The sequence below is a fragment of the Copidosoma floridanum genome, unplaced genomic scaffold, assembly GCF_036245765.1.
Source record: "Copidosoma floridanum isolate Cflo_tuat_1 unplaced genomic scaffold, Cflo_Japanese_pri ptg000030l, whole genome shotgun sequence".
NCBI classification, from domain to species: Eukaryota; Metazoa; Arthropoda; class Insecta; order Hymenoptera; family Encyrtidae; genus Copidosoma; species Copidosoma floridanum.
The window spans coordinates 32,729,913-32,743,500 of NW_028321907.1; the positions used below are offsets into that span (position 1 = coordinate 32,729,913).

The 13,588-nt window shown below is 36.3% G+C and overlaps 1 protein-coding gene across 1 annotated transcript in view; it reads right to left on the minus strand.

Moving 5' to 3' along the window:
• shot (dystonin-like protein short stop) overlaps window positions 1-13,588 on the minus strand; it is a 1,026,404-nt gene that overhangs the window by 596,235 nt on the left and 416,581 nt on the right. Inside the window, exons 9-10 of the mRNA XM_089596194.1 lie at window positions 6,455-6,697; window positions 58-1,029 (exon numbers count right to left, since the gene is read on the minus strand). Coding sequence (XP_089452320.1) covers window positions 58-1,029; window positions 6,455-6,697 — 1,215 coding nt within the window. The remainder of the gene's footprint in view (window positions 1-57; window positions 1,030-6,454; window positions 6,698-13,588) is intronic.

Here is a 13,588-nt window from a genome sequence, read left to right on the forward strand (position 1 = left end):
AGCAGTAATGCCAAGGTTATATAGCCATTTTAATGAAAAATTGTCAATTAAACAGACCTTTGTGGTGCTAAGTGCAGGAAATTTTTCAAGCGTGTCGTCATTTCGATAAACTAAATCTGTTTCATTTTTGGAAGGTGTCTCGTGCTGTTGCGCCAGTCCATAGGAAATTTCAGCACAACGAAGTTTTTCTGTTGATTGCCTACTTATATTTGACCATCTTGTATTGATTTTATCGATTTCTGAGTCTAATTTTTCTATATCGCAACTAGGTACATAATTCTGTCTCGACTTTTCTACAAAGCGTTTAACAATACGAGTATTATCATTCAACTGGTCAATGAGGACCTGCTGTTGTGCAATAGTATTATGTAATGCGATTAATTCATCTAAAATTTTCTGTAGTTTCGTAAATTCTGAAGGAATTTCGGTAAAAGAAGCTAGCTTTACTTCTAACTCAGATATAGCTGATAAATTTTCTTCGATGCCAACAAGAACAACTTCTAAAAATTTTAGTCGTTTAATATACATATTACTCAAGGCCCAGATAGTATTCCACTTTTCCATGATAGTATCAAGTCTATTCTTCATTTTTGGTGTCTTAAGACTAATTCCTCGAAAAATTTTCTGCATGCGATCAAGTTCTGGGGAGAGTTTGTGTAGATTCTTCTCATACTCTGAATGCTTTAGTAAAAGACTACTTAGGCCATTAAGGTCACTTGGTAAGGGAGCTGCTATGAAATCATTTAAATGTTTTTCAGCATCGTCGAGTGATTGCTGAAGCAAAGATGCGTGTTCAGTAAAAATGCAGCCAGCACGTCGAGACTCTTCTTCAGCACAGGCACGCTTTTCAAAATCATCAAAAAGTCGGTTGACTTCAACCATTTCACGGCGCAAACGACGCAGCTGAGGATCCGATGTATCACCCTCAGTAAGCAACTTACTTGCATCTTCACTTAAAGCCTTCCGAATCGCAGTACGCTGTTCTTTTCCCATATCGAGAAATTGATGAAGACTCCAGTCTTTAACCACCTGTAATTAAAGTAAAAATGTACGATGAATCACTGTGCATGCATACGAATATACGTATAAAAGAATAAATAGGGCGTTTCATGTCAAATGTCATAGCGCAGCACTCGACCGCCAAAACTTTCGGTTTCTAACTCACCATTATAATAGACTTCAAAAAATTTGTTAAGACATAGAATCGTTCTTTTCAACTGTCCGATACTGTTCTCAGTTTAAAAAAAAAATAATTATTCAACATAAGAAAACACCACAACATGCATATTTTATCAAAGAAGGACATTTTTAATACTTTTTTTAATGCATATAATGAAAAACGATTTTTTAAGTCAGTGTAGCAATTTTCAGAATACTATTTTTTGTTTTTCCTGAAATGTAAAGTAATGAAGTAGACGCTGCGATGGCACAGCTTAACCTGACACAGCGCACGTCATTACGGTTACTTGCGAATGATTTTCACAATACATATATTGAATTAAAACAAATCTTCATGTATTCATACGTTTACATATTTATTTTGGCATACAGCAAAACAATTACGTTTCATTGTTGACATTTCTTCGCTTTTGAAGCTCATTTGTACTGTTGACCGTAAGTTTTTCCGAGCTTACAACCTTTGATATTATTTGATCCTTATTTTTTTGACTAACTTTTATCTTAGGGAAAATCTTTGGTATTCTAAATTTAAAGAGATTTTTTTAATTGCATTTTATACTCATTAAATAGAAGAATTGCATGGTAGTTGAGTGTTCCCAAGATTGCTTGAGCCATTCCTATTCTAGATTCTTATTCTAAAGCTGTTACATTGTACGACTCTTTATAGTAAAATACTTTTAAGAACTAAGAACTACTCTTATTTTTAAAGTGTTGAGCCATACCATCCGATGAATAATATGTTTCTTTGATTTTTAATTTCGATTTTAAAAACTTGATGATAATTTTTTGATACTCGTAGATCGAAACTGTATCAAAGCTGAGGTTGTGTCAAATTATTGAAATACTTTGATGTTTAAGTTTACCGTTGGTTTGAAAATAGAGCACGCAGGTAAAAGCCATCGGTTAACCATATTATTGTTCCAATGCAACGATTTAATAGAGTTAAGTACAACAAACAGATAATTCTCCACCAAATTAAACTTACTCTAAATTCTCTTCTGTCAAAAATTTTTTTTTAACCCATTTAAAACAATAAATTTTCGTTTAGCAAAAAAAACGTGTTTTGAATTTAATTAATTCTTTACCTAGCAAGTCTTCAATTTCGCGTGTGCTAATGCTGTTTGAAGCAAGGGTACAGCGATCACTAGGAAACCGTACAGCTTAAGTGATATTCAAGATGTTATTTGTATCGAGACAGTCAAGTGAATGTTGGCGTGAATTTGATATATTTGGACAATTTTTCAAACAACCATTTGAAAAACATCGATTGTTTGGCACATTACATACTGTAAGAGATTGAACCACGCGAGTAACTTTTCAATAATTTTAACTCTAAAATAATCTCGATGGAGTTTTTTTGAATTCTCCCAGTTTGCGAGATAAATAACTTGCTTGGCAAACCAACGATCCACTCGTATTTCCGACCATCGAAAGTCGACAGGTCATGAGGCTGCTCGAAGTGCGTTGTGCTTGTGCACGTATGTGTGCGAAACGGTGAGAGAAGGGGTGCATAGAGAAAGAGAGACAGAGCGAGGGGCGAACTGCGACAGTGGAGAGTTAGCCGCAGCGAGTCAGTTGGCCCAGAGCGTTGAGCGAGTAAGGTATGTATAACGACAATGATTTGTTTTAATAAAATAATCTTAAAAGCTATAAATCAACTTTTTATTGTTTTTTATGTCTCGTGTTCACCCTTTCACACTCCACTGTCTACACATACTATTGACTTTAAATAATCGAGATAATTTTAAAAATGTAGTTCCATATTGTTTGTCAAATCGTCGAAATCGATAGCGGCAAGCATCAATTTTACATTTTCATAGTTTACATAAACGCAGAGTTTATTTGTGCTACTACTTCCAGTTAAGACACAATGCGACGGTCTCACAATTGTAAATTTTTTCATGCCGATTCTTATAGAAAGATTTTTATCTCTAAAAAGCTAATACATTTCAATTAAATTGCCAAGAAACAATCCTTTTTTAAGGTTTTTTCTGGTGCTGTCATCTGACTTTACAGACACGTATTCCCTTATGCCAGGCATTACTCAGCTTACCTAATCATTTTAAAACAAAGTTTTTACTGCAATTTGAGTTTATTTTAGGATTACTTTACCTTTTTTTGTTTATGAAAAATGCAAGTATACCTTGTTTAGACACGAACTCTTTTGCTGTACGAGTTTTTCATTCAGTGCAAGAAAACTCTCTCATCAAATCCTTTCATGACCAGAAGTCCGGGGCAAGTGTAAGTATAAGAATTCTTTCTTGTTTCAAAACTGATTCCTAAAGTTTTTTATTTTTTTTGTTTCAAAACAGCAACCCTGGTTCGTTGGTTTTTATCGCTACATTCTCCTATTTTTTTTTAGATTCGTAAGTAGAAAGACAATCAGATTTACGTTTGTAAATTTGATAACTGCAACAGTTACGAAATTAACTGGCGCAGTACGAATAAAACTTACAAAAACTTTATTTTTTTTATTATAAAATGGATCATTTGAGAAACTACCTTATATGGATTAATAAATTTGTTAAAAAAGTATTGTCTACACAACAGATCATACAGTAGCAATATACGGTCGTACTTTTACCTTGAAAATTATTTAATCTTTTTTTAATTAATTCAATTTTTCTAACTATCAATTCATTTGTCTGTATATATAGGTAGATCTCAGAGGTATACCATTTTGAGACAGAAGAATATAATGTTTAGAATTATTTTCATTTGTACGTTTTTTAAGGTTATGTTCGGCAAATATGAGTTATTAAATGCATAAATACCAGTAAAGGATAAGTCATTATACCATAATCTAAACTTCAAAAGCCCCACAGCATGTATTTTGCATGTTTGAATTTAGTTTTCCTTCATGTTTGAAAAAAACGCATTTGACCAAATTTTGAAGGTTAGAAAATTATCAGACACTCTTTTAAATAGTTTTTATATATTTCACGATCACTTACTTACAAGCTCCAAAAATAGTTATTAGTCTGGCTACTTCCATTCTGGAGATATTTGATTTTGAATAAAAAAAATTTTTTAAATGACCACTGTGCACCACCGTACGGTTTATCGTTTTATATTTCAAGAAAATCAAAAAATAGTATTGTAAAGATTGGTATGCTAACGTAAAAAATCCTGCTCTTTTGATTGAGAGCATTGAAAAAAGTTTAAAATGCCTTTCTTTAAAAAAAAGTGCATTTTATGTTTCTTGTATTTTAAATTGATATTTTTAAAAAAACTGCGAATACCGCTAGAAGGCTGAGTAAAAAATACATTGATCTTGTGTGTTCATGAATGTTTGTAGTCCATTATAATGCCACAATTACGAGCTGGACACTAACTGTTTTGGTGGCTTAGAACATTTGACATGAAACGCCCCAAATACCCATGTGCAACCACACGACCAAATGTTCATAAAACTTTTTCGTACACACATTTCGATATTATTTTCTGTATTGTTCTGCTTGAAGTTGTAGGAACTTAATCAACTTAGTTTCTTTAACATATTCATACACACATTTAGATATACTACTTAATATTTTACTTTTTGTACTTAAGAAAGCTTAAGAGCCTAGCCTATTAAGCATATCCAAATTCCCCCCAAAACGGACTTTGATTTGACAGAGACCACTTAGTCTACCATAAAAAAATAAATTTTTTTTTGAAAAAATAGCTCTTAACCTTGTCATTAGGATTATTTGAATTATATTCTAAAAATGACACAATTGGCTTTTGACAACTAAATTAAAAAATACGAACCTTTGATTCTAATTTAAATTAACATCAAAGTTAACAAAACACTTTTTAGGTATGCAAGAATCGGGATCGTTTGTAGCAGAATAAGTCGAGTATTTGGCTCACGTTCAATAGATTGCTGGTTCAATTTTTATAGGAAGTATTTTTTGTTTCAGGAATTAAATGAAGAATAGAGAAATAAAATCAAAATCAAAATTTACTTTATTGAGATATCAAGATGTATGTGCTTTGATAGTGCAACTCGAGGTGGTATGGCTTAGTGATATTTGAAGTGTAGTGCAGCAGAGTAAAGTGGTTAGGAACAGCGACCTTCCATATTGAATTTTACACCAATGAGCATAGAGAGCGCGTTGTTCAACTACACATAAACAAGAGTACAAGGTAAAAAATTTACTCGATAAATATTATATTTCAAATTTGTTAGGTGCACTGTTTTACGTATAAATATAATTCTATATGATCTGATTATTTGTAAAATATACAATGCATGAAAGTTATTAAATATTTCAATAAACAAATTTTACACTTTTTGTTTCTTTTCCTGAGAATTTTAACATTAGAAGTCAGCTTTTTCGTTTATCTCTGGCAATCTAATTTACGTTATCGTACGTACGAAGCTTTTAATTTAATACTACTTCTCGAGTCGAGTTGTATTTATTTTCAGCAATAAAGTGTAAGTAGTTAAATAACGCGCTCTCTACGCTCATTGGTGGAAAATCCAATATGGAAGGTTGCTTGATCCAAGCCTCCTAATTGGCTGATCAGTTTGGGGGCTGAAGAGCCCACCTTATGTATTTTTTACACCATTGTTAAAGTGATGTAGAAAAATATTTTTTCCAAGCCTTAATTATGAACAATCAATAGTAAAGAACTAAATTTTTATGCTTATATATAATACTAAAAATATTTGGTTCCTTGTGATTTGATTACCCGTGTATTAAATGGTATATATTTTAACAAACAGTAATTTTTTTTAAGGTTCTATTCTTTTGTATGGACAATATCAATACAAAATGTTCTAGAAATTTTCATTAATTTTCTTCGAGTCAAAATTTAAATTTATATGTAAACGATCTCCATTTTTATGCTACAATGAAAATCTCTTATAAATAATATTTACGATTGTGTTAAATTTTCTGACCTTAAGTAATTTATAACATCATTAACCATGCAAGAAACTGCTGTAGAATGAGACCATGATACAATTGAGCCCACGCGAGTCATTTATCATTTCTTTTGTTTTAACACAGTCCATAATCTACAAATTTTTTTATGATGAAGTAATCAAAGTTGTGTAGCATAAATAGAAAATAATAATTCCACTAACAAAGGTAAGTAACATATTTATTTGTAATTGTGAAAAACTAGTGTGAGCAAGAGATTAAGCCAAAAGCAAGTCAGATTACGCATACAAGTAAAATATACATACGTACATTTAGAACCAATTACAAGCTTAATTTAGGATTTTTCTACATAAGAAACTAAGTAGTATTAAGGAAAAAATGTAAAAAAACTAAATAGTTACCTTAATAGTTGCAAAAATCATATTTTGACGTAAGCGTAGTTGTTTTTTCTGCCAAAGATTAACGCCCCTTTCGTACTGTCGCCTTAATTTTTCGGCCGCATCTGTCGCTTCTTTATCTGGTGGATGAAGTATAAAACAAACACCCGGCACAGGTGATTCGATTCCTTGTGAGTTTTTAACTCTCCATTTAACTCGTCCAGAGTTGTCATAAAGAGTGCATTGTTCATTCTTTTCAATACTTATCTGAAATCAGAGTACACACACAATTATTAACATCCAAACAAAAATTAAGTAGTATCTATTTTATAGATTATTCTAAGGTAATATTTAAACTACACTTTTGAAGTAACACGTACTTTTACTATTCGTTGCAAATGTAACTATATTTTTATTTTTACAAAATGATTACATTGTTAAAAAGAGAGCCGTATAACCTTCCTCGTAATAATCGTATTTACTATTTTAAAGTCGTTGTAGCTCAGTTTGTGAAAAGTTAATTTGAGATACAGCTTTTGTTAGGCGAGGGTTCGACTTCTGGTTAAGTCAACTTTTCAAAAGATAAATCTGAATAAGATTTTTCCTCGAGTCTCACGGCTGGCTTTGCACCCCAGGGCGACACTGTAGGAGCTCTGTGTATAGAATACAGGCAGAACCAATTTAAAGGGTCGTGTAAATTTGAAAAAGGAATTTGAAAGGGATCGTTGGATGAATAACTGGGATAGGTAATACTATCAAGGCCATTAGCCCAATTTTTAATTTCCCAGCACTTGATCAAAGGCGCTAAGCACGTGCTGTTAACGCTTAATAAGGACTCCCACTCCTCTTTCCTTGCCATGCTCATCGTGCAGTGAAGAGTTCATAATGATAGCCCTTGCCATTCCTGTGTTCATGTTTTGAGTTAACATAGGGCAATTCTATAATAAAGTTTGTCGAACATGAAACCTGTAATGTGATTGTGTGCAAATAATTCGAGTCCGTTTAACAACTCCTATTATCTCCCAATGCTCAGCCTAGCGTGCACTTGACACATTGACTTGAGTCTTTGGTTTATTTATTTGGTCCTTCGAGCCGAATACCGAGTAAATTGGCATCAACCAGGATGTTGTTGGAGGACCATGAGATGTCAGGGAAAGTGGTCATCCCCGGTATTGATTGAGCTCAGTACAGCGTGCATGTGTTGCAAGTGAAAAATTCGATTACATTCGCAGCTCATCACCATACAAGCGTCAAGTGTACGAGATAGCGCAATCCTATCTCGCGACCATTATCTATCAGTAGGGGCCGATCATCGGCCATATTTCAAGAAGCAGGGCCGAAAAGGATAGCAGGCAAAACTTTTTCATGCTGCCCACCCCCTCTGTCTTATCACACAGCAAGATACGACGATGAGTAAAATCGCGCGCACGGCTCCAAGCAGAGGCTCCAAAGCAGCAGCATTCTCTCTCTCTCTTTTCCTTTTTCGGAATTGCGTTAGATATGTCCGGTGTGTTGAGCACAAAACGAGCTCAGTGTAAAAATGCGTGCCTGCGGTTTGTTACCAGTGCCCGTTCGGATCACGTTACACCTGTATATAGGTCTCTAGCGATCTTCCCTTTCCGTGAACGCAAAATTTACCTGGGTATTTACCTGCTTATTTCGGTGCTTAGGCGTGGTCAACCTTTGTACCTGTCAAATCGCCTAGTGTGTAGATCCCAGGACGAATATGGTACGCATCATCGCTCAGAGTTGGACATAAAAACAGCACGCGCATTCACTTCATGCTGTCAGAGTGCGTTTCACGTTGCCATTTCACGTATTTGGAATGAGCTGTCACCTGAGTTACGCTTAGGCTACGATTTATCCAGTTTTCAAGGGTGGCTCAAAAAGTACTTTTTAGGGTTAATGTTAACGCATGGATGGGCATGGACGAGAGTGAGACGTATTTGTCACCTTTTTTGTTATCTTTCTTCTTTATTTTTATTTTGTTTCATTTAGTTTAAGCTGAGTAAGATTTGTATACTGTGATTGCCACAACGTTGTAGGACCTTGAGTCTCTTGTCGTCAATAAATACTCAACTCAACTTTTTTTTTCTTCCATTAACAAGCGAATTGGACAAGCAAAAGGATGGCAGACCGCTCCGTGATTTTTCCATGCGCTCCCTCCACCCACTAAGCTGTTACGCGAGTCGCGCGTCGCTATACATACACTTGTGCATTCTCTCTTAGCACTGTATTCTCTCTTTACGCCATCAGAGAGCAGCAGATACTCGGCAATCAGTATACGCTTACAGTAATCTGTGCGTCCCATTGCGGTCGTTCAGAAATCCAACGCTTGCAAGCGTAAAGCTTGAGCAGTGCTACCAAACTTACTATTATAAAACTCTCAAGACTATTGCTTCCACTCACAATGGCTGCCCAAGAGATCACGGACCCTCTGTTAGCAAAGTAGAAAGCCTCATTTTCTTATATCCAAAAATCCATCACTAATACAGAGAAATTAAAGGCCACAGATCCTTTCTCTGTCCGTGACTATCAACATCGTTCTCAGATATTTCACGGCTATTAGCAGGAATTCGAACATAATAATATGACACTGTGATCCTATCAAGAGAAGTTACAGGAGCAAACTTACTACAAAGAAAACCTGTACGATAAAGCCTTGGCAACCTACTCCACAAGTGTAAGTCACCTTCAACAATTATCAGACGGCCTCGCGTCTCCTATCACAATAGACCTACCACCAAGCGGCGGGGGTCCACGCACCGATTATAGCGCTTACCCTCAGCTAGAAAAAGTTAAGCTTTTTGTCTGTCACGATGATCCGAAAGAATGGAAAAGCTGTAGCGATGAGTTTCAAGCCCTTGTAATAAACGACAACAGCATCGTGCCCGTGATTACGCTCCATCATCTAGTCAACTCATTGACCGGTGAGCCCGTTATAGTTACGTTTGTATTCCGCACTGATTTCACCTACCAAACTAGGGCCCTTCTTGACTCATGCTCACAAGAGTTCTACCTCGCGGCTTACGTCGTGAAAGCGCTTCAGGCAGCTATTATACCTACTCGCATTGCTATCAATGGTGTTGGTGAAACGATATCAGTTTTTAAAGGGTAGGTCAATCTCACCAACAAGTCAAAATTTTATCCAACTTTTTAACTGCAGTGTAAGTCGTTATCTTTGAAGAAGATGACTTCATTGCTCCCATCCACGTCAGTCAAACTGGATGCCTGGCTTCATCTCCAGAACTTGAACTAAGCCAACCCACACTGCCGTCACTCGAGCGAATTAACAGTCTTCTAGACTCTGAGGTATTAGCTACTGCTCTACAGCCTGGCTTCATCGCTGTCCCTCCAGATACTCCATCGGCCTTTAACACAACTTTCAGCTGGGTACTTATCAGTGGAACCCGATCGTCACATCATAAAGTAACCTAAACGAAAACTTTTACGCTGACAATCAATCAAGAACTTTCCATAGCCATCTAGCGGTTCTAGAAAATTGGAAAGACTCTCGCTTTAAAAAAGCGTCTTGCAAAAAATTAGGCCTTGTGACAGGCATACTCCTGCTTAATTAAGCAGTATGAGAATATGGAATGTATGGTTCCTGCCCCCCCCCCGGATTTGTAATCAGCTGAGCCAAGTGTTTACATTCCGCATCACCCGGTATGACGTAATGGTTCCTGCACCAAAATCCATGTGGTGTTCAACCCCTCCTATAAGGATGCCATGGGCCAGACTCTGAACAGCTTCATGTTGACAGGGCCGAACCTGCTTGCCGATCTGCAAGTCGTGCTTCTTCGTTGGCGGCTCTCGAAAATTGTATTTGTCTGCGACATCATCAGAATGTTTAGACAAGCCATCGTCAACCCTGCTGAGATGAACTGGCAGCGGATAGTGTGTCACAAGCACCCAGGAGTGCCTATTGGATACTAGTGCCTCACCACAGTGACATAAGGCACAGCCTCTGCACTACGGTTTCTCGGACACTTCCAAGAAGACATACGGTGCTGTAGTATATCTTGTAGTGTACTACGAGAAAGGTAGCCACTCACACCTTCTTATCACTAAGTCAAGGATTTCTCCAGTCAAGATGTTAAATTTCCCTCGTTTCGAGCGCATTTGCTTGCTTGGCTGCTACATTTTGTCGTTACTGAGATCGTTATTAATGCAGCTGAGTGTCATTACTGGACGGATTTACAAGTCATGCTTGCGTGGCTACGTGGACACCCACCGCGTTGGAAAAACCTTCACCACCAACCATGTGAGCGAGATTCACACGCTTTTGCCATCAGCCACCTGACAATACGTTCCCTCCGTAAAGAACACAGCCAATTGCGCGTCGTGTAGTACCACAGTCACTCAATTGCGAGATCACGCTCTTTGGTGGCACGGGCCTCACTGACTTACGAGACCAAAACAGTCGACTGGTCAACTTTCTCTTTGCAGGAGCCTAACACTAACTTAGAACTTTGTGTAAGGAGCACTTTTCTCACGATCTCTAAAAATGCGCCCTATTGGCAAGAATGACTTTCTACCTTCTCCTCTTTTACTAAGATCATTCGTATCCTAGCATACATAAATCGCTTTAAAAATTTAGCAGCCTCTCCGAGCCGAAAGCCTGCTTCGTGGCTAACGGCGTCTAAAATTTCGGCAGGACGCACCTATCTATGGCACGTAATACAACAATTTGAGTTCCCACAGGATTACGAGGCACTGCTCCACAATCGTAGTGTCAGTTTGTTCAGTCGTCTCTGAAGATTAAATCCGTTCATGGATACCGACCGCATAATTCGGGTTAGGTGTCTACTACACAATTCAGCCCTGACCGAGTCAGAGAAACACCAAATGATCTTGCCTGCCAAACATCAGACGACCCTACTCTTGATCGAGGACACGCACTTATTTACTTTTCATAGAGGCCCTTTTCTTACGTACAGCACCCTTAACAGGCAATTTTGGCTGCTTCGTGGGTGCAACACCGAACGACACGTCGTGCGCCAGCACGTCATATATTCCAGACATAAGGACAACACAATGTCTCAATAGATGGGCCTTTAACCCCCACAGCCATTTCAGCCGTCAAGCCCATTTACTTACACTGGCATAGATTACGCAGATCCTATATGGTACAAGGCCTCCCCCGAACGAGAAAAGAGGGCCATGAAAGGCTATTTGGCTGTCTTCGTATCCCGTAGTACCAAGGCCGTGCACCTAGAGATTATTGTCAACTACTTCTCGTCGACATTCCTTGCTGCTTTCAGAGATTTTACGAAGTTTAACAAAGCCTGTTTACTTAAAATTTGACTGGCCAAACCTGATCATGTGATTTTAATAAGGTAAAAAATTTAAATGGAATCGTCGAGAGCGATGATGTCGCAGCTTCAGACATCTAACGTACGCAAGTAGAGGTGAGACTCTAGATTCTCCCTTCTTGCATCTCGTAACCAGGAGCCTTAAGGCCAAGAGAAGGGAAGAAACGACACTATGAGCTTTGAAAGAAAATCCACGCGCGTCTTTACTTTATGAAAGAAATATCTTCAATGAAGGTCTTTAACGTAATTAGTGTTTATTATTCCACGATGCATCTTTCTACCAATCTCTTTTCCACGTAATGATTTTAAAAAATTTCTAAATTTTTAGCTAAATATTTGTTCGTCCATTTATTTTATAAAATATATTAAAGGTTTTTAGACAAAAACGTACGTTTATCTATCTTTAAATCTGTTTACACCTTAAATGAGTTCAAAACCTAAAACAAAAAAAATCTATTTTCAATATAGTTTTGTAGTACAGTCACACACATTTGTAAAGAAAATTTTAACTAATAAAAGAATTCACAAAGTTGCCGTATTCAGCAGCATTATTTCCGATTTCACAAATTCAAGATTCATAATACGTATAAGAATGAATATGCAGTAAGAGTACACAAGCAACATAAGGTAAATAAGAGGAATTCCAGATTTTTTCCTATCATTTTGACTTACATTATTTTTTATCAAGATACCCCATTACCACCAACCAATCTCATACGCTGTCGAATATTCATATAAAAATATTTATTTTCCGATACCACTCAGAAAACAAACAGATGGGCTTTATACATACAAAACAACTATTAGCTATTGCTTTAACATGACATAGCTAAGAGAAGGATCATAAATTAAATAATATTAGTTTTATTTTAGGTAATACGTAAGTATGAAGTTCTTGATGAGCTCATTTTTTTTGTTGGTAATATTAGTGATGAACTGCGTAAAAAAAATTTACTTTTTCACGTATTTGTATAATTTGTTACTATTACATGTATAAATTCAAATCACACTTAGTTATGCAGTAATACTAACTATGGAAGTATCACCCTATGAAGCACGCTCATTATCGTGAGTTAACTTACAGAGCCAGTCGAGTATTATGCATTTACATATGTATGCATACTAGCAGGGCTCCACTACCCGAAGCCTTTTGCTTGTCAACCCCCATAACTCTATTTTTACGTGGAGTTTATCAGGTTTTCAAATAAAAAAAATGTTGTAATTATAAAGCTTGTGCATTTTTCTTCAAAAGTTATCTCTACTGTTTTTGATGGTTTTTTTATGAATCTCAAAATTAACTCAGTTAAATAAAAAAATCTGTTTATATTTTAGCAATAACAATTTATTAAAACATTGATGAGAAGTCGTTACGTAATTACATATTTATCCTATAATTATTAATATTTTCGTGAAATGTCTTTTTACTGCAACTATTTTTTAAAATTTTACCACATTCAGGACAAATTTAATGATTTTCTGTACCTGTTTGGCAATGTAATTTTATATGCCGTCGTGAATGTGTATTCTTTTAAATTTTGCTTGACATACAGTGCATGTATTATTTTATAACCACAAAAATTTTTTCCTTTTTTTTTTTAAATTTTACAGCCATTTCTGAGAGCTGTGCCCAACAGGCTCTGCAGTGCTGTATTACTATGCATAATATATACTATTGTCAGTGGCATAGTGAAAAACCACCTCAGATTTCATTGTGATATCACTCACTTACATAGCAACAGGGACTTGTATTTTACATGGATTCTGATTCATCGGTCCGCGGTTGGAAATACGCACATGAGCAAGTAGATTTTCTCAGAGATGCAAGCCAAGTGAGTAAGGGCCG